Source organism: Pangasianodon hypophthalmus, chromosome 7 (assembly GCF_027358585.1).
Source record: "Pangasianodon hypophthalmus isolate fPanHyp1 chromosome 7, fPanHyp1.pri, whole genome shotgun sequence".
In the NCBI taxonomy this organism is placed as follows: Eukaryota; Metazoa; Chordata; class Actinopteri; order Siluriformes; family Pangasiidae; genus Pangasianodon; species Pangasianodon hypophthalmus.
The window spans coordinates 9481190-9506097 of record NC_069716.1 but is presented as its reverse complement, the minus strand read 5'-3'; the positions used below and the strand labels follow the sequence as shown (position 1 = coordinate 9506097).

The window sequence follows — 24908 nt, the reverse complement described above, 5'->3', positions numbered from 1 at the left end:
AATGAAACCTTAATTTTCCAACAGTCAAGTTCTGTCAAACCAGGCATAACACACTAAGTCCCACCTTTCTGTACTTTCCTTTCTAATCTTCATAAGCGAGCTAGTTTTAATAAGGCTATCAATTCCAGAACTGCATGCAATGAACAGGGCGAGATTTTAGATTTCTACGTTCATACTGTATATCTGAACACCTTCACCTAGCTATGTGAAATAAGCCTGCTGTTTTGTTTGCTAATGACCTTCATTATAGAATAGTTACTGGTCATTTTCCTTCTCTTAAAATCATTCAGACTTATTAAACTAATAGGATATAATTACGTGTATAAATTATATTTTAAAGAACTACTATAGATTATTTTAATATAAGCTCTGACACTGGGATTGAGGGACCAAATTTTTGAAAATTTTCTTAATTTTAATCAACATTAGCGCACTCATAAGGAGTGGATGCATGTTCTAATTATAACCCAGCCACTAGTCTGTTCCCTGTCTGGTGATGTGTCTCTTTTTGTGTGTTTCAGCGTGTACCTGGGCGTGATGTTGTAGATATTGAAGTTTTTTTTATAACAAACCTTATAATATTTCATATAAAATGTGATGGTTATATCTACCCACTGCACCTTTTTTATGGTTACTATTTAGAAATCAATTTTAATATCAAATGAAGATATTCACTTTTTTTGCATTTATGCAAACAGTGCTTGCTCTTTTTAATGAGGAGCTTTTTTAAAATGAGAATTTATTCATTCATTCGTCTTCAGTAACTGCTTTATTCTGGTCAGGGTCGCTGTGGAACTGGAGCCTGTCCCAGGAACGCTGGGTGCGAGGCAGGAGCTCACCCTGGAAGGGACATCATGCTCTCTCACACACACACACACACACACACACACACACACACACACACACTCACATCTAGGGGCAATTTAGAGGACACAGAACCTGTAAAACTCCACACAGACAGTAAACTCTGGCTCGAACCAGGGAACCCAGAGGCATGAAGCAGCAAAGCTACTCGTTGTAAGACCAGCAAATTGATGCCATTTAACTGAATTATCTGATTAGTGATCCCACTCCATTTATTTATTTATTTATCAGGAAAAATTTATTCAATTGTGCAATTTAACTAGTGCATATTGGCCATTTTTATGCTTACTGGAATTTTGCTTCAGGCAGATCTCTAGACAAGCTTTTTTTTTTTTTTTCCTTTTTTTTCCCCCTTTTAAATATTGCAGTTGGATGGTTGATTTTAGTTTTTCTTATCCAGTGCGAATCATAGAGCTGAGCAGTTGAGGGTTAAAGGGCTTTGCTCAAAGATCCATCATTCTTTATCAGTCCTGGGATTTGAGCCCATAACCTTTCCAGTCCATTGCACAGGGCTTTAACTATTAAGATTAGCTCACTGAAATATAGCTAAAGAAAATTACTATTTAAAAAAAAACCACAATCTTTCCTGCTGTTTACTTTTTACTTTTCAAGCTCAGACTTAGTCCCTCAAGGCTCCATTGTTGGTCCCATCCTATTTACCCATAATATGCTAAATTTGTGTTTATGTGACAGTATATGTTTATTGCCTTCGTATCTATTTCAGTCTCAACTTATTACATGTGAGATTTGAAGAACGCAGATTTTACTTGACTTATTGCAAACTTCTAATTTTTCTGTGACCCCTGTGACATTTCCAAAGTAAGATCAAGAAAAAGGTCATTTTTATTTGATAAAATTTATCCTTGGTTATATTTAACGATCTTCATTAATATATATATATATATATATATATATATATATATATATATATATATTTTAGAAACTAGTAAAGTTATTAGAGCAAACAATTAATGTAATATTCAGAGTGATTGAGACTAATTATAAATGATATATTGAATGGCTATGTATAAATTCCATTTAACGACTACAGAACTATTGGCACCCATTATGAAAATGATCAAAACTGAATAACACATGAACTTTATGAGCTTAATGTGGACGTTAGTGTTAGGATTGCACTTAGGGGTTCCACAACTGTTTGGTATGCCCGTTATGTTGCATTTGCTATTGACTTCACCTTACAGCGATGAGTGATGAAAAGAGCTTTAGCTGCATGTGAATATTCATATCTGTTTTGACCGGAAGCACTGAGACTTTACACATGCATTACCCACATGGATTCACCCTCCTACACAGAGCAGTGGGAATAACTGCATCTTCTTACAGGTTACAATGAATATTCATCTTCCAAACACACACACACACATAAGCATGCACATTTGCACAGTGTCTTTGATGCTTCACTGTAATACCCATTAACAACAGCTATTGAGCTTCTCTGACTCCAGGCACATAAATGAATTGTCTTAAAGTTCATTTATTTAATCATTCCAAAGTGTATTGATTTTACCAAATAGTGTGCTATAAATCAATCTTTCTCATTTCTGCCTTAATTTGACCTTTCGGTGATATCTTTTGGGGTTACATATCACGCCAATCAGACACTAAATTCCACCTATTTAAGCTTTTAATCCTATTTAAAAAAGGATTTTTTTGACATCCACCAATTAGGGGTGTAACACAATGCCTTAACTGTATCTGTAGCTCTTTAGTGTATCTTTATCTGTATGAATTTTTATTCTTACCTTACCACTATGCCCCTGGAAACATTGGAGGAAAAAACAAACCCAGAGCTGCTGGAAATAATTTTTTTCATTCACATATAAAAACAAACAGCAATTTGCAACATAATTTGTACTTCGACTTGCAGTTCCTCAGCTACCTCAGCTGCCCTGTGGAATTTTCTTGCAAGCTTTCTATCTAACGTGACTGAGCAAGTTAAGGAACCACTCCAAAGATCAGAAATGTTTGCTGGACATGCGATCAGAATCTACTAGAGAGCTGTGGTGAATCTAAATAGGGTCCTTTATGCAGCATTTCATAATAATACCCATATGATTTTCTGTAGAATGTTCATTTAAGAATGACGAAAAAACATGCACAATGAACATACAAATTAATTTTTAAGTTAATTAAATATTTATTCTTTGGTGACTCCAGGAGAGAGATGCTGCTCTATGCACAGTGCATGGATATGGAGCTGCAGCTCTATCAATAAAAGCATGTTTCTTTTGTGAATTTTGGGCCAATTTGTACAGAAGTACAGCATAAATATGGATATAATTTTAGAGGCAGTATTTAGGTTTGAATACTGCAGCAAACCACTGACGATAGACAAAAAGGACAAAACTGTGCACCTCCCATTCGTAAATGAATATTGTCACGCTCTCACAAGCTCTCTTGCCCCCGGCGAGTATGAAATATGAACCTATTAAATTATGAAACTACGAAATTAAATATCTCTTCCAATCCCATGACTTTTGTGTTGTTTTCTGTGGTATCAGAGGCCTGATGCAAACCTCTTGTCGCAACGAGATGAACCTTGTGAACCCTGTAAACCTTTCTGGCAAGTTTTCTTTAACAAAAAAGAAAAAAAAAAGCAGAATACTGCACCTACTATTTGTATCTGTATTTGTGTTTGTTTAGAACTCATTATTTGAGCCACCAATAGAAGGGTCAGGGGTGTATCGGCTATGAGAAGCAGACATGCCATTTTTATCATTTGGACAGAGAATTGCCCTGACTGGGTATCTAGTGTATATTCAGCTTGTCAAATGCCAACATGAGTCACACTGAGCCTGGGTCAGGCTGTATGCAATGACAGAGGTGGAAACTAGGATAAACACTGAATATAGCATGGAATACAGCTGTATATACTTATCTTATAAACACTGAATATAGCATGGAATACAGCTGTATATACTTATCTTATTTCCTGGTAAAGGATTGGACGTTATGCTTCCAATGACAGTTTTAAAACTAGATTTATGATAAGTCGGTTTGGAAAATGTTTCTCATTTAAACATTTAAGTGTTACTCATTTAAATGCATTTACAGAATTGTTTAAAGGAAAAAAATAACTGTACTGACTCATCTTACGTAATATAACATTTGCAGCAGCAATGTAATTTCTGGAAATAACCTGAAATTTTATATGCAAAATATGAATATTATACCTTTTCTCCTTCTTGTTTATTACTAAATGTGATAAAATTGTAATAACACATCTTTTAAAACAAGATTTAATGATATTTTGTTTTGAAAGAAAATCGTACAAGCTGCTTGCTTAGCGCTCAGCATGACCATGTGTACTGTGCTTACTTCCAGAATGATAAAAGACATCTTGGAGTGATTGAACATACAGAACTACAAACCTCATCTGTCCAATTTACAGGTTTTTTTTTTTAAAAAAAGACTTAACTACAACTAAAGGTTGAAACCTAACCACATATCTACTGAATATTGGCTGTCTTGCCTTTAAGATAACCACTTCAAAGACCCTGGCTCATCCTACCACACACACACACACACACACACACACACACACACACACACACACACACACACAAATACACTCACACTTGGCCTTATTAGTGCCTTTTGTGTGATTTCCTGCCTACGTTGAAACATTATCCCAGCAAACAGTGAAAAGAAAAGTCCTCATTATGTTCTGAACTCTTGAATCTATGCAGGCACACATCATGTTGGACACGGACATCTGTGGCGGGTACAGTTCATTTACTCTTCTGTCAAAAACCAGCTAAAGTTGCAAATTTTGCCTTACACAAATGACTCTCTCCATACAGAGCCCACTGGGAAACAGCCACAGTGATTAGAGAAATATGCCCTTTTTCAGTTCACATGATATTAATAAAAAAAAAAAAAAAAACAGGTGATTTCCATGCATCTCACTTAGCTCAACTAGAATTGAGAATAATTACTGAATAAATGTCTCCTGGTTTAAAAAAAGGGATAAGATCATTCAAACAGAGGTTCCCCATTTCATGTAATTTGCCAGAAAAACTTCAGTCAGACATTTAAAGCATCAGTGCCTGGTTGACAAGAAAGAGGATGTCTCAAATGTTCCAATATTCAAATGGATTATTATTTATAGGAGGAACCTTAAGTCTAAAACAAGACCAAGGCCACTTTGCCACATAATTCTCTAGATTAAAAAAAAAACCTGTCAAATGAATCACACTGACACAGTTACTACCTCTACAGTAAGCTGACTCAGTTCGATTATTAAGATGAATGACATACAGTCTGTAAATGCTGAACCAAATAGTGTTTAAATGTTAGTTTACGCTGAGTTGAAACGTAAGTTTGGACTTACTTTATAATAATCGTGATAACCTAGAGTACCGTATATTTTAAGCAATGTTTGAGCTTCTTGACCAGAAAAAAAAACTTTTTTTAACTAACATAGCTGAGTGCTGGCCCTTGTCAATCCCCAATATCGAAACATTATAAAAGATGGTGGTACTGTAAGTAAGTTTACCCCTGTCCCACTATTCCATTCCCTGAATGCAATGCCTTGCATGAGTATTCACCCCTGATGAACTGTTCCACATTTTGTAGTTTTAATTATTAATGGGATTATATGTCATGAATTATCACAAAATAACCCTAATATTGAAGTGTATGTGTTTGTTTAGGGGGAGCTGTGCCTTCTGGTGCAGTCATTTGCCATCAGAAGTCACATGATTAGTCAAATGTAGATCAATTAAAAGTCATGTGATATAAAGATAAACACACCTTATCCCAGAAGAGCCCAGAGATTGTTAGAGAACATACCTAAACAAACAGTACCACGAAGACCAAGGAGCTATCAAAACAAGTTCGGGATAAAGTTCTGTCCCAAACTTTGAACATCCCACAGGACACCATTAAATCCATTATTTAAAAATGGAAAGAATATGGCACAACCAGAACCTATCATGAGCAAGCCGTCCGCCAAATGTCAGTGATTGAGTAAGGAGGATATTAGTCAGAGAAGAAACGAGGCCAAGAGTAACTTTGAAGGAAGTGGAGCTGGAAATCAGATGGGACATGGTAGTCACAGGACAACCATAATCCAGACACTCGACAAAGCTGGACTGGAAAACCTGGCGAGTTAAGTTAACTCAAATCAATTAAGGAAACTTATTGGCTTACCATTTATCCGAATTCTATCCTGGGAACACTGATTGTGAGGCGGGAATACACGCAGTCCATCACAGGGTACCATGTACACACTCATTTGCACCAAGAGGCAATTTATCTTAGCCAATCCACCTACCTGGATGTTTTTGGGAGGTGGGAGGAAACCAGAGAACCCAGAGGAAACCTACATGGACATGAGAACAACATACAAAAACTCCACATAGACAGTCACCCAATGCCAGGAACAAACCCAGGATCCTGGAACTGTGAGTTGGCAAAACTATCCGCTGCACCAAAGCTACACTAGAGTGGTCCAAAACCGGGAACCTACATGTGGTAGACTGGCCCAGTCAATGCCAAGACCTCAATCCAATCTGAGAATCTGTGGCAAGATTTACCAAAGGTCTGCATCCAATCTGACAGAACTTGAGCAATTTTGCCAAGAAGAATGGGCAAAAATATCAGAATCCAGATGTGCAAAGCAGATAGAAATCTATCTCAGAAGACTTGAAGCTGTACTTGCAGCCAAAGACAGTTCTATCAAATACTGACCCAGTGAGGTGAATACTTATAACACCAACAAATATCAGCTTTATTGTTTAATCACCCTTTGTTTCACAATAAAAATATTTTTCAGTTTATATTAGATATATTGTGTAAATCCAATGGTAAAAAAAATCCAGTTAAGAATTAAGAAATTCTTATACATAAAAAAAAAATCCAGCCCAAAGAATGGATAGTAGAAAGCAAAATTTCAGGAGTATTTCAAACATATTTATAGGATTCCAGCAATTCAGCATATGGTTGTACCATACATGGTGTACTGGGCTAGACAGATATCACATAACACACCATATGTGAACAGCTAGCAGTGAATAGCAGCAGCAAGCAGGGAGCGGGTTTGCGCTTCAGAAAAAAATGCTCAAAAGAGCTTGGTTTAAAACAAAGCAGCCTTGTGCTTGCTGCTTGAATGACAGGAGAGGGAGTAAAGCTACTCAAGCAGTGGTGGCGTGAGTGAGAATGACTAGGCTAAATGGGAATCAGTGCTTGGTCTTGGAAATGTACATTTTTTTAAGAATAAAAAGGCTTGTTATGATATTATTATTGATTGATAGATCATTAACAGGTCCTAAATATTTGAACCTGTTACAGTCAATCCCACATACTATGTCAGAAGGTATTAGGTGTGTAAACAGTATCTAGAATTTAAAAGATATGTGGCATTGAATATGAGTGTTAAACACTTAACATTTTGAAATCAAAGATTCAAAATTTTGCATTATTGTCTTATTCTTTAAGTGGATTTCTAATGATGACTTAGTATTTAAAAACATGGCCATCATCACCCAATTAGTTAGCACTGAGCCGCCATCATGAAATGAACACTATGTTCATTCATCATCTATGGCCTCTTAATTGTTCTGTGTACACTACATGGCCAAATGTGGACACCTGACCATCACATCCATATGTGATTGTTGAACATCCTGTTCCAGATTGTCCCCCTTTGCTGTTATAATAACCTCCACTCTTCTGGGAAGGCTTTCCACAAGATTTTGGAGCATGGCTCTGGGGATTTGCTTATTTACAATCAAGAGCATTAGTGAGGTCAGGTTCTGATGTTGATGAGGAGGTCTGGGGTTCAGTCTACATTCCAGTTCATCCCAAAGGTGTTCAGTAGGGTGGAGGTTCTGTGCAGACCACTGGAGTGGCAACACTTTGGGGAAGAGCCACATATGCGTGTGATGGTCAGATGTCCACAAACTTTTGGACATATAGTATATTTTGGTAAGAACTGGCCTCTGCAGGTGCTATTTGCCAAGGGTACTTGAACCCCGCAGATTGACACTTGTGGCTATATTTGCAATTTGTTATTGTTTTATAATTTCAATGCAGTTTTATTCAGTGGTTGTTAAGGTGGCTAATACAGTACCTGTTTTTTTTTTTAACGGCTTCTGGTGATGTGACTCGAGTAGAAAGATGGCAAAATAATCCAGATAGTTTCATATCTTCTTTAGTTACACCACATATTATGTAAACTAAAGTAACAGTCTAATTAACTGGCAAGATAAGTGTTATCCAGCTATTTCATTTCATCCCAAATCATTTGTGAAGGGGTTTCGATTCCAAATGCAGTTTCTAGGCCTATCATTTTATCCTTTGTGGAATCCAGTGACGATAATTGCAGTATCTTTGCCCCATAAACATATGGATTCCTGAGCATATGCTCAATTAGATTTATCTATGAACATCTGGTCTAATATTATCTTGCTCCATACCTACACACAAGCCAAACAGCTTCCAAATTAGACCTTCAACAACATTCAGACATCAATCATAAGCTAGAGTGACACATTTATCATGGCAAAACAATTAGCGCATACACACTCGGCTGAAATTTACCTAATTATTTGAGCTTTTATTTCCAACACACCAGTCGCCTTTACTCCTGGCACCTATGACCAGAAATGTAACGCAAGTATGCAAATGTAGGAGTTTTACCCTTACAGTGAGTCACTTCTGATTCAGATTTCAGTATATTTAAATTAGCACATCATTTTTTATAAACATAACTATGTTTTTTAACACATCCGAGTGTCATTCAATGAGAAGAAATCACTAGGCACTACTATAAAGGCCCCCACTCAGAAAGCTGATTTGGAGTTAAATTACATATTTATTGCTTTTTGACAATATTTTCAGTCAATCTATCTATAAAATGGGCTGATGGGGGGAAAAAAAAAAAAAAAAAAAAAACAGTCCTAAATAAATTGTCATTATGCTGAATACTGCTCACAACGAGCAAATAAAGACCGGGGTCAATTCTGCTGTTGACATGTGGTGAGGAATGTGAAAATCATTATGTCCTCTTAAATAACCTATCAAATTTTATGAAATTTCTTTCAGGTTGATATTCGTGAACTTCCACTGATATTACTGGTATAAATGAATGTTGGTTCAAACACCTGATATAACAAGTCACCCAATGCTACACTCAAAAGGACATATATAGTGTTCCTGTTACTTCCAGTCAATATTTCACTTACAAACTAGCCATCAGAGACACGTGTGCATCTGTACAATGCGATTCTTCTGTCTTGTACAAACCCATCGCATGTTAGATTAATATGTACACGTCCATGATAAAAAGGCTTTTCCACATGGAGAAAATGTTTTAAAAGTTCACACACCTGTATAATGTGCTAAGTGAAAGGTATGTATAGTGCACATGACAAACACTACAGAATACCACACCAAGCCAGGAGACCTGCTGAACCTACAGAGTCTATCAGCACTGCTGCGTTCAGTCTAAACTCAGGCACGTGATCAGTCATACGTATAACAGAGTTTCTGACTCTGACTCCACGAAAAACAACTTGTGTGTGTGTGTCTCAGCAGGAGCAGTTGCCGCAACCCTTGACGCTATTCAGGATCTCCTCCTGCAGCTTCCTGCGCTCCTCCTCCTTCTGTGAGACTCTCTCGGCTGGAGCAGGCTGTGTCTTGTCTCCGTTGCTGTTTAGCACTTTGCTGTTCTGCGTGTGCCACAGATCGGCGTACAGGCTTCCTGGAGTGCTCAGGAGTGTGTGGTGATCGCCTCGCTCTGCCACCTTACCCTGCAGCATCATGGGAAATGAGAGATAACAGAGGTGAGAAAGAGAGGGTGAGAGGAGAGAGTGAGTGAGGCACAAAGTGGACAAAGAAAGAGAAATAAGTGGAAGGACAGAACAGATGAGGTGAGAAAGAAGGTGAGTTGGCGGAAAGCATGATGGATCAAAAAGAGGGTGAGAGGAGAGAAGGCACAGGAGGAGGCAAAAGAGAGAGATAAGGGGGGAGGGTATAAGACAAAGACAGAAGGAGATATAGAACAGAGGAGGTCAGAAAGGAGGAAATTGAGGAGGGGGTACGACCGCATACAAGACAGAGATAAGAACCAGATCAAGAGTGAGAAAGAGGTAGAAGAGATTGGAAAGCAGTGATGAGTGGGGGTGGGTTAAGAGGGTGCATGAAAAAGAAGCACAGGAGAGGAGAGAGAGAGAGAGAGAGAGAGAGAGAAAGAGAGAGAGACTCACAATTAAACTTCCACAGAGCAGTCGAGGTTAATGACAATTTACAGTATCTATTTTTTGCCACAACTGTCGTGACAGTAGCCTCCTCTTCTGCGATCTAGAGCTCTCTGTTCGTCATACTGTTCTGTGCAGTAAGTAAACAAAAGCTGCGCTCGCGCTCGCTCGCTGTCTCTCTGACGCACACACACTCACACAAAATCTGGCAGTTCAGACAGGCTTTGCCTTGGGAGCGCTTGAAGAGCCCGCATGAGCGTATTACAGTGCTGCTCGCCCGAGCATTATCGACTGTCTTAAATGGATGTGATTCTGAAGCAAATGAGAGCACTGAGATGAGGGGCAATGGCAGATGAGCCAAAGAAAGAGGGCGTATGAGAGAAAGAAGACACAGACCGCGAAAACATGTAGCGGCCCTGAGCAGGCTCACACAGGCTGTGTGTGGGCGCGCTCGCAGCACCAGGTCCTAAAAGACTGCCAGCAACAACAGAAAAAAGAGAAAATAAAAAAATATATATATATATATATTTAAGAAATATTAAATTAGTTCATACAATGACAGCCGAATGTGTCAGAAACCGCTATGCCATTAATGTGCTAGCTATATTTTTAGGAACGAGCAATTTTGAGAGCCATACTTTCAAGAAACGATTTACAGCAAAACCATCTCCTGCAGCGCACAGTGAGAAGACGATCTATGACCTCCAGAAGTCATGAGGCACAACCTCTGACCTTTGTCTCGATGCTTCCCCCATTCCCGAGGCTGAAAGGTCTCCACCCTTGAGAGATGCATGGAGGTGTTGAAGCTAGAGCCAAGCATGAAGCACTACCACTCATTATTTTAATGAGCTCCAGCACCCCCCATCCTCCCCCTCCTCCTCTCCTGAGCACCACTGACGCCGCTGAACACCTCGTCCATGTGTGTGTGAGCAATCATTACGCCCTAAATTACACAAGCGAAAAAAATTTCCTATTTATAATATTACATTTTCATATCACGAAAACTGCCTTGCCTTTTAAATTGCCTTGCCTTTTAACACGATGTAGAAAATCAAGATTTCCAGACTTCATCTTCTCGTACAGCAACACATTCAGTACTCCATTCAGCTTCATCATACGCTATCACTGTAAACATGACATATGGTTTCCTGCAATTGCTGAAATTGCTCAAATGGGATGCCAGTGACACTGCTATTGTTCATGCTCTTTCTCACAATTTATACCATAGCCACAAAAATGACTCCTTTCTGATTGGCTGGCAGGCATCATTTTCTTACTTTTACCTCTAAAAAAAACCGCCAGGTTAATGATATCTATCCTCCTAACAGCTTACTATTTAACCGTGTTGGCTAGTACCCATGCCAGTGAGCATAAATAATGGCTTAGGCTAGGCCTACTGTTACATATGCGCTGATATAATTGGAGTGATATAATTGTAACAACAGCCTGTGGGTGCGGGGGACTAGCAACTAATTTATATATAACAAGTTTGTATTTCGGATCATTTATAGGCAAAAAAAAAGTTCTTACACTTAAGTAATCTTGGTACGAGCATGAAGTGTTCCAATATGAGAATCATATTTTGGTCTGCTGTTACCTCATCTGTTACTTACTTATATCGGGACACACTGCTGGGTTTTATCACGTATACCACAGCCTGATTCTGATTGGTCAGAACGTGTTGATTCATTTTCTACCTCACCAGCTCTGACAGCAATATTTATATTAATGTGTGATATTAATCGCTCTGATATGTTATAGTACCAGCTTACACAGGGACTTGTTATTGTGGATGCTCCATATAAACTGATTTAAAAAAAAAAAAAAAAAAAAAAAAAAAAAAAAGTTATGAAGTTTTCATAGAGATTTTTTTTCTATTTTTGTAAGGAGTCTCCAGTGTCAGAAGTTTGCAATAGTCATAAAAAAATTCTGTTAAGTTTTCCAACAAGGTAAAGTCTTCAGGATAGAGGATTTTCTCTGTAACATGATGAGCTGCATTTTTTTTTTTGTCTTATAAACTTCAAGAAGAAAAAAAAAGCAAGGTCATTGAGGGAATGGCTGTTTACACAAGGTGCTATGGTATAAGATGAAGAAAACATTTTGTTGTGTTTTATTCCTTACACATTGTCTAACAGAGATCGTCAAAGGGTGGACCACAGTTCAGATGCGAACCCAGAAGAATAGTTCACCAGACCCGACCAAGCACATTTGTAAAAAATTCTGTAGAAGAGCCAATGTATGAAAAAGAAAAGAAAAAAAAAAAAACAAACACAACACTGGCTGTAGTTCAACAAATCTAGCTTTCTACAGCTCAGCTTCTGTAGCAGATCCTCTGCTGTGGTTTATTCAATCACATGCCTTTATGTAAGCCATTTAACTGAAGGCAGCTCATCAGACCAGTGAGAGCTAGAGAGGTCAGAAAGGGAAGGTTTTTTTCTATTTCCTTTACTGTCTCTGGTAAACGATGATGAAAACAGAATGTTTAGAGATGAATGGACAGAAAAGTATGCATTCAAAACAGCCGTGTCTCATCTATTCAGAGGAGTGGAATGACATCGGGACAAAAAAAGTCACAGTGTGGACCGATTTTACTTTAATACTGGCACATAAATCATAACCACAATGATTTATTCATCTTTAGAGTCAGTGTGGTTTAAATTACTCATTTTGGGAAATATTATATATATTTGGGAAATTTTGGGAAATAGAGGTATCTAAGCTCATTACAAAAAAAAAAAAAAAAACACTGGCAGGTATAATCATCGTGTGGTGATGGCAGTGGGTGTGGTCAAACGCTCATGTGGTCCAAAAAAAAAAAAAAAAAAAGGATGGGTCATGCGCACATCCTTGGTGCTAGTCAAAAGTGGTAATGTGAGGCAGCAGTGTGAAACAAAACACACACTCTGATTTGTCTTATTTATAGCCGTAAACTAAACATTAATAGTTAAGCAGGTTAAAAGGTAAGTGTGATCGTGTTAGTTGCTTGACTTTTCAAGTAAAGAATTCTATGTAACTGGACACTTACGAATTTTAATTTGCTCTTACTTTCCTGACGAGAAAAAAAAAAAAAAAAACAACACTTCAACCCACCACAACTGAACTGACTCCATGATGTTATGGTCAATAATAGTAGTAATAACACACACACCATTAGACTTAAAACACCCATAAATAACTTTAATAATAAGGAACGAAAGCTACTAAAGGATGTTCCATAAATTAACTGCCATGCCAGCCATTTTAGTTCCTTCCTCCACTAACGGAGAATGGCATAGTGATCATGTTTTTTATGTGATGTGGTTTCTACAGTTTCACTGCCTTATTTCCTCATGACTGCACTATTAAATCAGTACTGCTTATGAAAAGGTAAAAAGCCCTTCGTTTTTTCGAGGTCAGCTTAGGAGAACAGAGCACATGCGATTCATAGGTCTCCTCTCTTTCGCACACAGCCCCAGCTGCCTATTACCAGCATGATGCTCAAGGCCACCTCACTACTAAAGGCTGTTTTCTTATGGTGACTAGGAAAAAGTGTACAATGGAACTACTTTCTCCTCATCTTAATCATCTTTTTTTTTTTAAAAAAAATGAGCTGGTTAAAATTAAAAGATGGCATTTGTCTGAAAGCTGTTTATGCCTACCTCTGAGGAAAGTAGAGGGGAAGAGAAGAAAAGAAAAAAAAAAAAAAAAAAAAGACCGTGCCCCAAACCACATTCAATTATGTCTCAAAAACAATCCATCAATGCTATGCTTTGGATTTGACATTTATCTTTAGTAATGCTTAGAAATAATAACAAAAGACTAGATTTTAGTGATTCTCAGAGGAGGCAAACTATTACAAGAATTTAGAACAAGTTTTTATTTCAAAATAAATTTGGATGAAATAAATGATCAGCAGTTTGAGGTTCTGTGACCAGCTGGAGGGGAACAGCAGCTGAACCCCTCAGCAATGCTCTTCTCTATATTTGGATAGCACTCTGCTTCACTTTGTGTCACTTTGGATGGATGTAGTTAATTACGGTAAATGAATAAACAGTCAGAGTATGTGTGTGGTCTGAGAGTTAAACAGCTCTTATTTGCAAGGCTAAAGTGAACACAATTATGAATTACGCCTACATGTGATCTTACCTGATTCAGCACAATAATCTCATCTGCATCCACAATGGTGGACAACCGGTGGGCAATGAAGACAGATGTTCTGTCAGTCACCATTTCTTTCATGGAGCTCAGGATGTTCTAGAAATCAACAAAACTCAATCAATTTCAAAATGTTAAAATGAACCCCCACCTGCCCCCACAATGATGTTTCAACGAGAGCGTTCCTGTTCATCTGCAATATCTAGCAACAATATGATTGACAGGATTTATATGAGGACTTCCTTGTGACATGATAAGTTGAGGGGGGGGGGGAATAGCTAAATAAAAAGTGAAAGCCTTCAAAAGCAAACATTACCTGTGTCTGTAATAACTTATAAAGCTTCACCCTTATGAAGGGGAAAAAAAAAAACAGAGCTTCCTTCTTGAATGTAAATATGAAAAATGCTCAACTCTAGTGAGAGAAAATTATCTATGCTCTATCGAAGTTCATTGTCAGCTGTACTTTTAACCAAAAAATAGCTGTATACCAGAAAAAAAAAAAAAGTGCTATTTTGCTAAAATATTACATTGGCTCCTGGCTATATTGGTTATGTCTTGAGAGAAAATAAGCTATAATTTTGTTGTTATACATTAGTTAAGGGCTTTCTGATGCAATTTGCTTTTGACAGTAATAATATTTTTGGGAAAAAAAAAAAAAAAAAAAACACATTGCAAATTAACTTAACATTATCAGAGAAGACACCAGGTCAATCAACTGAGATGAAAAATGCGTAATTGGTTATTACTGTGATTTATCCATATTTCCATTCAGAAAGTCAGATTATTTTATCAGAAATAATGTCATTTCCGTATGATGTTACCCAGGTTAGCCTGTGAAACACTCTTGCTATTTCCAAAAGAGGTATTTAAGGGTTAGTGCACTGGTATGAGCTCTGAGAAGTTGTGTTTCAAAAGAAAACACTGAAATACTGAACCTCTTCAGTAATGGAGTCGAGGGAGGAAGTTGCCTCGTCATAGAGCAGGATAGGAGGGTTCTTTAGGATCGCCCTGGCGATGGCCACACGCTGTTTTTCTCCACCTATCGGCAGCCAGAAAGGTGTGAGGTCATTAATGAAGGCATTATGCAATACATCATTATACATATTTATAATGATATACACACTTCTTAGCCAATGGCCCAATTGACACTATTCACATTTAATTGTGCTAATTATTATCGACATCTGTAATTACTGCTGACAAGCCACTTTTATTTCAGGCAGCAAAATGTCCTGACCTTGAATAATTGTGTGCTTGAGTGTTTGGGTCACTGCACTTTACATGCCCCATCATGCGTTTCTCATTACAACTGTATTTAGTATTAGTAAATTTTTTTAGTATATAGTATTTTACTATATAATGAGATCAGCTGTCACAATTAGCAATTCAGGCATTCACGCAAGATGAAAGCTCTATTAGAACAGGACTTCTAGGGAGATTTTGGTTAACGAATAATCTCCCAAAATCTATAACTCTACGAATCATTTAAATGATCACACATATGTGTTTTTACTAAATGACCGCATACATGAATTAAGATGTCCTTTAGAGCTCAGTAACAGCAAATAACCACTTAAAAACAAAGGATTACAGAAATCTGATGAACACAGCTTATCTTACAGTAAATGATAGAAATAGTAAATGTTATAAATGTGACCATTAGTCTATTAAGTTAAACAGTATGAACAATCAGGGCTGGAAAAATCATAAATTTATTAACTAGCCCACCAGGCAAGTAAAAGCTCCAGTGAGAGACCCAGTCCCATGGTTTGTAACAAATGTAATAAAGCACTGTGTGCTAGTTAGCTAATTAAGCGCATTAACACAGACTAACAAATGAGTATATGAATTCTCAGGCAGAGTACATGCCTTGACCGTATATTAAGTAGTACATTGCGTTTGTGCCCTAGACAAAACACAAGACACTGCAAACCATTTGTCTGGTTCTGAGCTGTTCTCTTCTCGCATAAAAAAAAAAAATATACTATCCGAGTGTGGCTAGCATCTTTATTTATTCTCGACATGTTTAACCATGAGATGACGGTGTGTAGTAAGCAGTAGAGTTAAATGACTGCTTTGCACTACACTTTATTTTGCTGACTTTCATCAGTGTGCCACACATCTGCGTGTTACTGATTCGGAAAAGGTCATATGTCACTGGAGTGCAAGCTGTTTAGTACGTGTAGTAAAAACTGTTCCACCGTTAATTGGATCACGCCTCAGCCGATGTGCGTAGTGCAGCAGGAGGTAGGATTTGTAACAAGTAGCTGTAGGTGCATGCACGCAGAGGTCCCTTGCACCACCATGAAGCACATTAAGGTTAAACAAACTGAAATGAAAACTTTTGTTTTGCAAAAGTCCATTTTTTTCTTCTCATGCTCTGGGTATCTACATACTAAAAGCCCGGAAACAAAATTGGCTTGTCCAGGGCGCCCAGCCTAGTGATTTATCCATCCCTGAGTCACTGTACAACTCAGTCCATAGCTTTATCTTTATGCCAAAGCAAAAGTCATAACACACATCAAGCATCCAAAAATAACACTAATAAGAAAGAATAAAATTTATGTTGCCGTTTTAACATTACAGTATGTCAAGTACCTGGCCCTCACTAGCTTCATACTATAACAGCACGTTTTGTGAATTATTCCTTAAAGCACTTTATACTGAAGTTTGTTATACCTGAGAGTTTCAAGCCTCGCTCTCCAACCTGTGTCTCGTATCCGTGAGGCATTTTGAGGATGGCATCGTGGATGCCGGCAAGCTTGGCTACTCTGTATACTTCCTCTGGTGAGGCGTTGATGTTACCGTACTGCATATTGTAGAAGATGGTGTTGTGGAAGAGGACTGCATCCTTAAGCCCAAAGAGAGAAACCAGATGTTTGCATCAATTGTTTGTTATGGCTAAACCTATACTGTATTAATCTCTCAGAAATGACCAAGAGGTCTGTTGTTGTCTGTAATTGTTCATTTCACCACTTATCAAAAACAAATAAATAGCCTGAACTCAGCTATTGTTATTCAGAAGTGCATTATTTAAAACTTTTTTTTTTTTGTTTAGCAGAAAACTTCATATGAAATATGTGAATATTCAGTTTACAATATTTCAGTTTGCTTCCTTTTTTAAATAATTGGAACACTAGTAATACATATAATGCATAATATCGTTGACTGTTTCGGTCTCTTGATGACTGATCTCTATCTGCAAAGGACACTGGTAGTATTGAGGTACCAAATTAGCTGAATATTATCATTACAACATGAGAGCTTGCCATCAGGCAATGGAATATAAACAGTGTAGGATTACACTATTATTAGCCTATGTTTCCATATAAATGTCAAGGGAATTCAGCAGGTCTGCCTTGGCAAATGCGAGACTCATCAATGAATATAATCAAATTGCTGTCTTCATGTTTAATACTTAGTGGCACACAAGTTGTAGTGCTACACTAGCATTAATCCATTTGTGCTCTTAATTATCCATCTACGTTTTCAATCCTATATGCTTCATCAAACTGTCTCTGTATTTGTGCATCCACTCCTTAAATGCCATGCACGGTTTAATTTCTATCTGCTGTTATTGCACATTTTTCAAATAAGCTCCCCAGACAAAAAAAATTGTCACAGGTGTCATTTTTCCCAATATTTGGTTACACCTCATCGCCTTTATAACAGTGTCAATTCTGCCAGGATTCCACCAGTGTCTAGAGATAGCACCTGTCAATTTTATCCCACTCTTCAACTAACTGGTGCACACACCTTAGAGTCTGGACATAAACAGACAATCTGGTTTTGTGCTGCATTTATCCTCCAGGAAAATTACTGGGATCTGGGATCAATGTTACCTGTTTATTTATATTAACCCTACGAGTAACGTTTAACACGGGGGGACAATAAGATATGTATTGCGGGATTACTGCAACTGAGAAATTGTAGTATTTTTCATAAAACTCACCTGAGGCACCACACCCAGAGCTTTTCTTAAGCTCTCCAGGCTGACATCTCGAATGTTCTGGCCTGCAATATAGATGTTACCTTGCTGGGGTTCATAGAAGCGAAACAGCAACCGTACGATTGTGCTCTTCCTATTAAAAAAAAAAAAAAAAAAAAAAAAAGTTTAGCAATAGCTACTAGAGAAACATCATCAAAACAGGACTTCCTGCAAGCTGGTGGTGAAGTGATGCTTTTACCCAGATCCGCTCCCGCCAACAATGGCCACTTTTTTCCCAACGGGTACTTCGAAGGAAACCCCATTGAGGACCTTTTGTCCCTCCAGATACTCAAAGTAGACGTCCTCGAACCGGATGGAGGCATTCTGTGGGGTAACAAGCAGTGGGGGGGCCAGGTCTTTCTCCTGTGACACAGAAAGCACACAATGGATGGATTTATTGATTAGTGAAATGAAATAAAAATATATTAATAACACTTGTGCAGTAGGAAAAAAAAAGACAATTTGGCATTTTTCAACCTTGACCTGCTAAACAGTTAGTCAAAACATTCAACTGAGAATTTCAGCAATTAAATGTGCAAATTATGCCTTAATAAAAACATTGAGAATTTACATAATTATTAAAACCTTTAAAAGAGAAACCTGTGTAAATCTGAGGCATGTTAAAAATATATATTTTAATTACCAATTTTTATGTGAGTTTACCAATATTAACCTTGTGACAGCATCAAAGCCAGCATCTGAATCATGTATTAATGTTTAAAAAAAAAAAGCCAGCATGTGAATTGTGCATATTTTTGGACTTAAACTGACTCATTTTGACATCTGCTGTACCAAGAGGCAACAGAAGTATGTGGTGAGTTTACACTAATTCTACATTCATCCATGTTACATGGGAAATCATATGAAAGGCGCTTGTAATGGTGTGATGGGCTGGATAGTCATGCAGAGAGGTGTTGGGTGGGTGGGGGTTTACGACTGCGACGCATTACTGATCACTGGGAACAACCAGACAAATTTTATTCGAAATAATTATAGGCTGCATGCAGAATTAGTCCAATGAGGAATGAGCTTCATCAACCTCAAATGAATTTCAACTCCTCCCCCCCGCCACCTCCGAAGGGGAAAAAAAAAATGTTGCAAGGATTAAAATGAATACTAAAGCAAATGTTATGCAAATTTATAATGCTCAAAACCACAGAAAGAGCCAGGGTTAAGAATATATGACTACTGCAGAAAGCACTGGCGTTTCAGGAGAGGCAGAACAATAATGTCCTGATGAAGCTGGGATTGCAGTTATTAACATGAAGAACAATTCAACATCATTTACAGTGAATTGGCTCAATCAAGCAGACCACATTAATAAATCAAACTAAATGACCGATAAAACAAATGCAGTGGTCGCGTAGCAGTGTTTGAGCAATGGTGTGTGGAGTAAGGGTCATGGAAATCAGTCTACCTTAATCTTGGTGTCCACACTGAGCAGAGTGAAGAGTGTGTTCATGTCAATGAGAGCCTGTCTGGTCTCTCTGTACACTGTGCCCAGAAAGTTGAGGGGCAGTGAGAGCTGAAAGAGAAGTCCGTTTACCATCACCAGATCTCCCACAGTCATGGTTCCTTTCAAAAAACAACGACAACAACAAAAGAAATTAGAAATCGTAATAGTATTGTAGGCAGAGCTTTACTAGGCAGGATAAATTAGCATGTATGGGTGACACATAGTTATGTGAAAACACTAACAAATCAAGGTGAAAAAGTTAATGCAAAGGTGACATATAACTCTCTTGCTTTCTATACACAGTCACCTTGCAGTGAACCATATCAAGAGAAAATAAAGAAACTAACCAGACTGGAATAATATCTTTTTATGTGGTAATAGGAGAAGTGAACACCACAGTTCATAGCTGAAACATTCACCAACATCTTGCTGACTTTTTGTTAAAGGTGCATGTGACAATGTGTTTTTAGCTTAGTCAGTTAGATTTCTGGACAACCAATACATAGGAATGGGCGTTACACGTTTCCCTGAGATCTTACTGAGGAAAAGAAAAAAAAAACCTGCTCAATTTACTACTGCATATGAATATGCGTAAAGTTTAATATGCACTAAGGATTTTCACCTGCCATTATGCCCTTGCTAGCCAGCACCATGATAGCCGTGAGCCCGACGCTGAAGATTGCGCTCTGTCCGAAGTTTAGCATGGCCAGGGTTGAGGTAGTCTTCAAAGAAGAGGACTCATAGATTTTCAGAAAGTTGTCATATCTCTCTGCTTCATATTTCTCATTGTTGAAGTACTAAAGAAAGAGAGAAGGAAAGAGAGAGAGAGAGAGAGAGAGAGAGAGAGAGAGAGAAAGCGGGAGGAAAAATGAGTGAGAAAGTCACAAACAAGCACAAAAGGATACATAAGATAGCTGGAGGGCTGGATGCATAATGAAGTCCACAGCTATATGAGGACATGCAAGGGGGAAAAAAAAAAAAAACCCTGTCTCCATAGTCAGGTATTCTCACTGCATCCGCAAGCAGCCGTATACACTTTTATCTCTGTCTGTTGAGTAAACAACTATCTGAGAAAATTGAGATTCAGAGAATAATACAGTCTTGCGCTCTTCTGCTTAAAACATATGTTAAGGTGCTGTGGAGATGCAGGCAGATTTATGAACAAGGCAGCAACCAAGAGGCTTAAAGGCCACATAGGGAGTCTGTTGCATTGAAGAATCAGAAAGCTGAAGAAAGAGATAAGGAGGAAAACGACGAATTCCCTTGCACTGCTGTTCAAAAATAGAACTGCACCACAGCTATATTAATTAGTTTCAGAACGTGACAAACAGAGTTGAGGTGATAAACGCAGCTTATTAAATGAGTCAGTCTTATCAACAGAACTGCTGATGACATGATTACAAAAAGCACCGGTGCAAATGAGAGAAGTAGACTCTCCAGTACTGGTCCACATTGACAGTGTTTTGAGACCCTTTTTGCGACATGCAGAGAGCGCTACTTGGCTTCATTAGCGCATTACCACTGTGTGTGGCTGCCTCCACTGGCAACATGATCAAAAAAAAAAAAAATACTCTCCTGGACCGTAATGACAATCAGAATATTTCATTAGATCTCGACAAACTTAACAAGAACTTCCTGTGCCAATTAGCTATAGGAGCGAAAGGTATCAAGGAGCAAGCAGAGGAGTTTCATAGCAATTTCTCTGCTGTCAGGAAACGTGCTCAACAGGATAGAGGAGACAAGTGTGCAGTAAAGAATAGTGTGTGTGTGTCTGTGTGTGTCTGTGTTTTGATGTTCTGCAGAAGCTTCTGCGAGTGTAGAACAGATTAGGAGTGGGTGGGGATCTAATTATGTATGCACGCTGGCTTACAGTGATACTAAATCCAGCTGCATTGACATCAGTGACTCGAAATAAAGCCTTATAGAAAATACATCTGTGCTTAACAACAAGGGCAGAAAAAAAAAAAGCAGGCAGAATAGAAGAAAAGCCGAAAGGGAGGAAAAAAAAGTGGAGAGCTGACAAAGAAGCTGAAAGCATTAATCAAAACCATCAACGGAGAACGTTAAAGACTCCTCAGTAAACAGAGGAGAAAGGATTTCTAAAGAGAGTTAATATTCTCCTATGACACAAATTGGTTTATTTTGCACTCTGCATTTAAATCCCAAAAGCAGATTAACTTTATTTTTGTGTTGCATATTTAAGCAGCACAGAATTAAACAAGCTAATTAAACATGACATAATCACCAGAGAAAAGTTCGTTCCAGTAAATGTGCCAGTGACTCGTGGCTGGGACGACGAAGGTCACTCACCTTTACGGTCTCGTAATTGAGGAGAGAGTCGATGGCTGCGTTGCCCGCTTCGTTATCCGCCTTGTTCATTGCTATCCTGAACTGGGTCCTGATCAAAAATACACAGAATGTCAAGGAGAGTTTAACATTTACAAATATGTAACATTTGCACTAATGATTTTGCACTTGGTCTAAATTCCACTGCGGTGTTACCACGGAAAATTGGGATATACTCAAACAAGCAAACTCACGGAGGGAAATTACATATGTACGTATGTAAGGATAAAGACTTTGGGACGTGCTGTTACAGGAAAATAATCAACAATAGGGTGGGGTGATGCATTTCCACCCATAAGTCGATTATTTTCCTATAACAGCATGGGAAAGTGTTATATTCCTCTTATACCACAGCAATTTGACAGCAATTACGTTTCATGTTAATTACGTTATGAAACTATGTTTCATATTAATTAAATATTTGTTTAAATAATTTAGTTGTTACCGATTACATTATGAAAGCTAAAACATTTATTTCCTCAGCAGCATTTGTTTTATTTATTTCTCTCAAAAAAATACCAAGAGTACCAAGAAATTGCAAAAACACAGACTGTCCTGAAGACCGCTTTATGACTGTTGCACAGTGCTGACACTGGAGACTCCTTCCAAAAATGTTAAATATCTCTTAACAGAACTTCATCATCAACACTGTCATGTTTTTCTCTGTTAAATAACACATTTTTCATTCTGTTTACTATTAAACTTGGTTTACGTGGAGCGTCTGCTATACAAGTCCCCGTGAATTGAACTGACCAACAGTGCTACATATAAACTAAGGCTGCACAATATATCAAAATTATCGACATATCGCAAATGTAAGTATTGCGATATGCGGTAATTGAATGATTTTACAACTTCAAAAAGTTATGAAAAGTCAGTTTCAAGGCAATAAAGACGGCAGAGAATGGTTTCTTTTCCTCGAAAGAACATGAAACATATGTGTATATATATATATATATATATATATATATATATATATATATATATATATATATATATATATATATATATATAATTAGAATTGATTTTACACACTTAGAACATTGTAGCACTGCATATCTCATTATTTAACGAGTTATTGCATTTTTCTTCAATATCGTGCAGCCCTAACATAAACCGCAAAAATAATAAACACACCTGATATTGTCTATTACACACATGTAATTAAAGTGCTATACTGTACCTCCACTGTGTAACTGCGACGGTGAACAGCGTGTACGCCGATAAGGTCCCCAGAGTGACGAGAGCATATTGACCGCCGCATTTATAATACTGACAAAGAGACAAACAGCAGTGTTTAACTGAAGCACACACACACATTTCCAGAGACCACGAGGGAATGCCTACTTCAGCCTGGTGGGGGAAAAAAAAAACCAAACAGCTGTGGTCGTTTGAGGTAGTACTTAACATGCTTCCGTTTTGTGATTATGCCCATTAAATTGAGTGTTACAAATGGACAAAGTAAAGGTGCGGTCAGAGTTAATGTCTCAATCATCAGAGCACAGACATCATTAAAGGACTCGAAGGTGATGAAGCTGAGGAGGTTAATCACACACTGCTCGTGGATATGGAGTGAGTGTGTTATCTTCAAGAGCATTGCATTAGTACAGACCAGCCAAAGTTGCAGACCACTTAATTCAGTCTATTATAACCATAACTGCTTTGTGATTCAACCCCTTTTTCTGATTTTTGAAGTTTCTCCCCTTCATTATGGTGTGAAGCCAAGTCAACACTGAGAAATCAACACTGAGAAAATTAACACCATAATGAGAACCTAATGAGAATGTATTTTACTGTAAATTATTTGTGCGATTCAAATAAAATTTACTTACTGCTTTTGGATTGCAAACCAGCCAGTATCTTAAGGCTGTTTATCTGAGAGCTAATGCTTTTTCTCTAAAATCAGATAACTGACTGATATCTTAATGCCCTTTACCAGACATCTGGTATCTTAATGCTCTTTAAACAGGTTATATAATATTTGATAGCTGCTATCTAAACATTTGGGTGATAGTGAATGACAGATATTAACCTATATCACCCTATATATATATATATATATATATATATATATATATATATATATATATATATATATATATATATATATTTTATATAATTTGAAATATCTGAGAACTGATGTTTCAAATTATTATATATTGATAACTGTTTTGCACTGACCAGGATGGCGCTGACTAGTGCCATCTCGAAGGCCGTGGGTCCGAGATTAAAGACAAGGGCGCTGAGCACGAAGCTGATGCCGCGTGTGCCTCGGTCGATAGCTTTAGACAGCGCGCCTGTCTGCCGGCTCAGGTGGAATGCCAGGTCCAGACTGTGCAGGTGCAGGAAGACATTCCTGGCGATGCGCCGGATGGAGCTCTGTGCCACCTTGCCGAACACGGCATTGCGGAGCTCGTTGAAGAGTGCCGAACCCGCCCGAGAAACACCATCTGAGACAAACAAACAGCTTCTCAGCAAGTGATTTACAACAGCGTGTCACCAAATACATAGCACAATGTTGTGGTTGAATATATTATTTTAATTGTCTGTCACAGACGTGATTAAAGGACAAATGCTGATTATGCTGAAGTTCTCGACACAGTAGGTCGAGATCACATTACACTATATTACAATATATAATTAGTAAAAACTGTCAGGTGGCTCAATTCGATTAAAGCATTCTAAAACTCTATCTATACAGTTCAGTTTAGTTTGTAAATAAAAATTTTAATTGGCCTCTCATGAATATTTCAACAGAGACTGGGGGGGGGGGGGGGGGGGGTTCAGGGGGTTCCACCCTGTTACTGGACTGGACATTACTGGACTCTCTCATGAGGCCAACAAGGACAACAAGGGTGGAATAAAAGCTTCTTGCTGCAAGAGATCACATGCT

General features: G+C 37.9%; 1 protein-coding gene across 1 annotated transcript in view; it reads right to left on the bottom strand.

The window, feature by feature from the left end:
• Window positions 1-8428: 8428 nt before the first annotated feature.
• Window positions 8429-24908, bottom strand: part of abcb7 (ATP-binding cassette, sub-family B (MDR/TAP), member 7) — a 35376-nt gene continuing 18896 nt past the window's right edge. Inside the window, exons 6-16 of the mRNA XM_034305811.2 lie at window positions 24197-24465; window positions 23199-23287; window positions 21980-22067; window positions 20292-20466; window positions 19631-19788; window positions 18413-18576; window positions 18178-18307; window positions 16905-17076; window positions 15161-15264; window positions 14217-14324; window positions 8429-9644 (exon numbers count right to left, since the gene is read on the bottom strand). Coding sequence (XP_034161702.1) covers window positions 9423-9644; window positions 14217-14324; window positions 15161-15264; window positions 16905-17076; window positions 18178-18307; window positions 18413-18576; window positions 19631-19788; window positions 20292-20466; window positions 21980-22067; window positions 23199-23287; window positions 24197-24465 — 1679 coding nt within the window. The 3' untranslated portion in view covers window positions 8429-9422. The remainder of the gene's footprint in view (window positions 9645-14216; window positions 14325-15160; window positions 15265-16904; window positions 17077-18177; window positions 18308-18412; window positions 18577-19630; window positions 19789-20291; window positions 20467-21979; window positions 22068-23198; window positions 23288-24196; window positions 24466-24908) is intronic.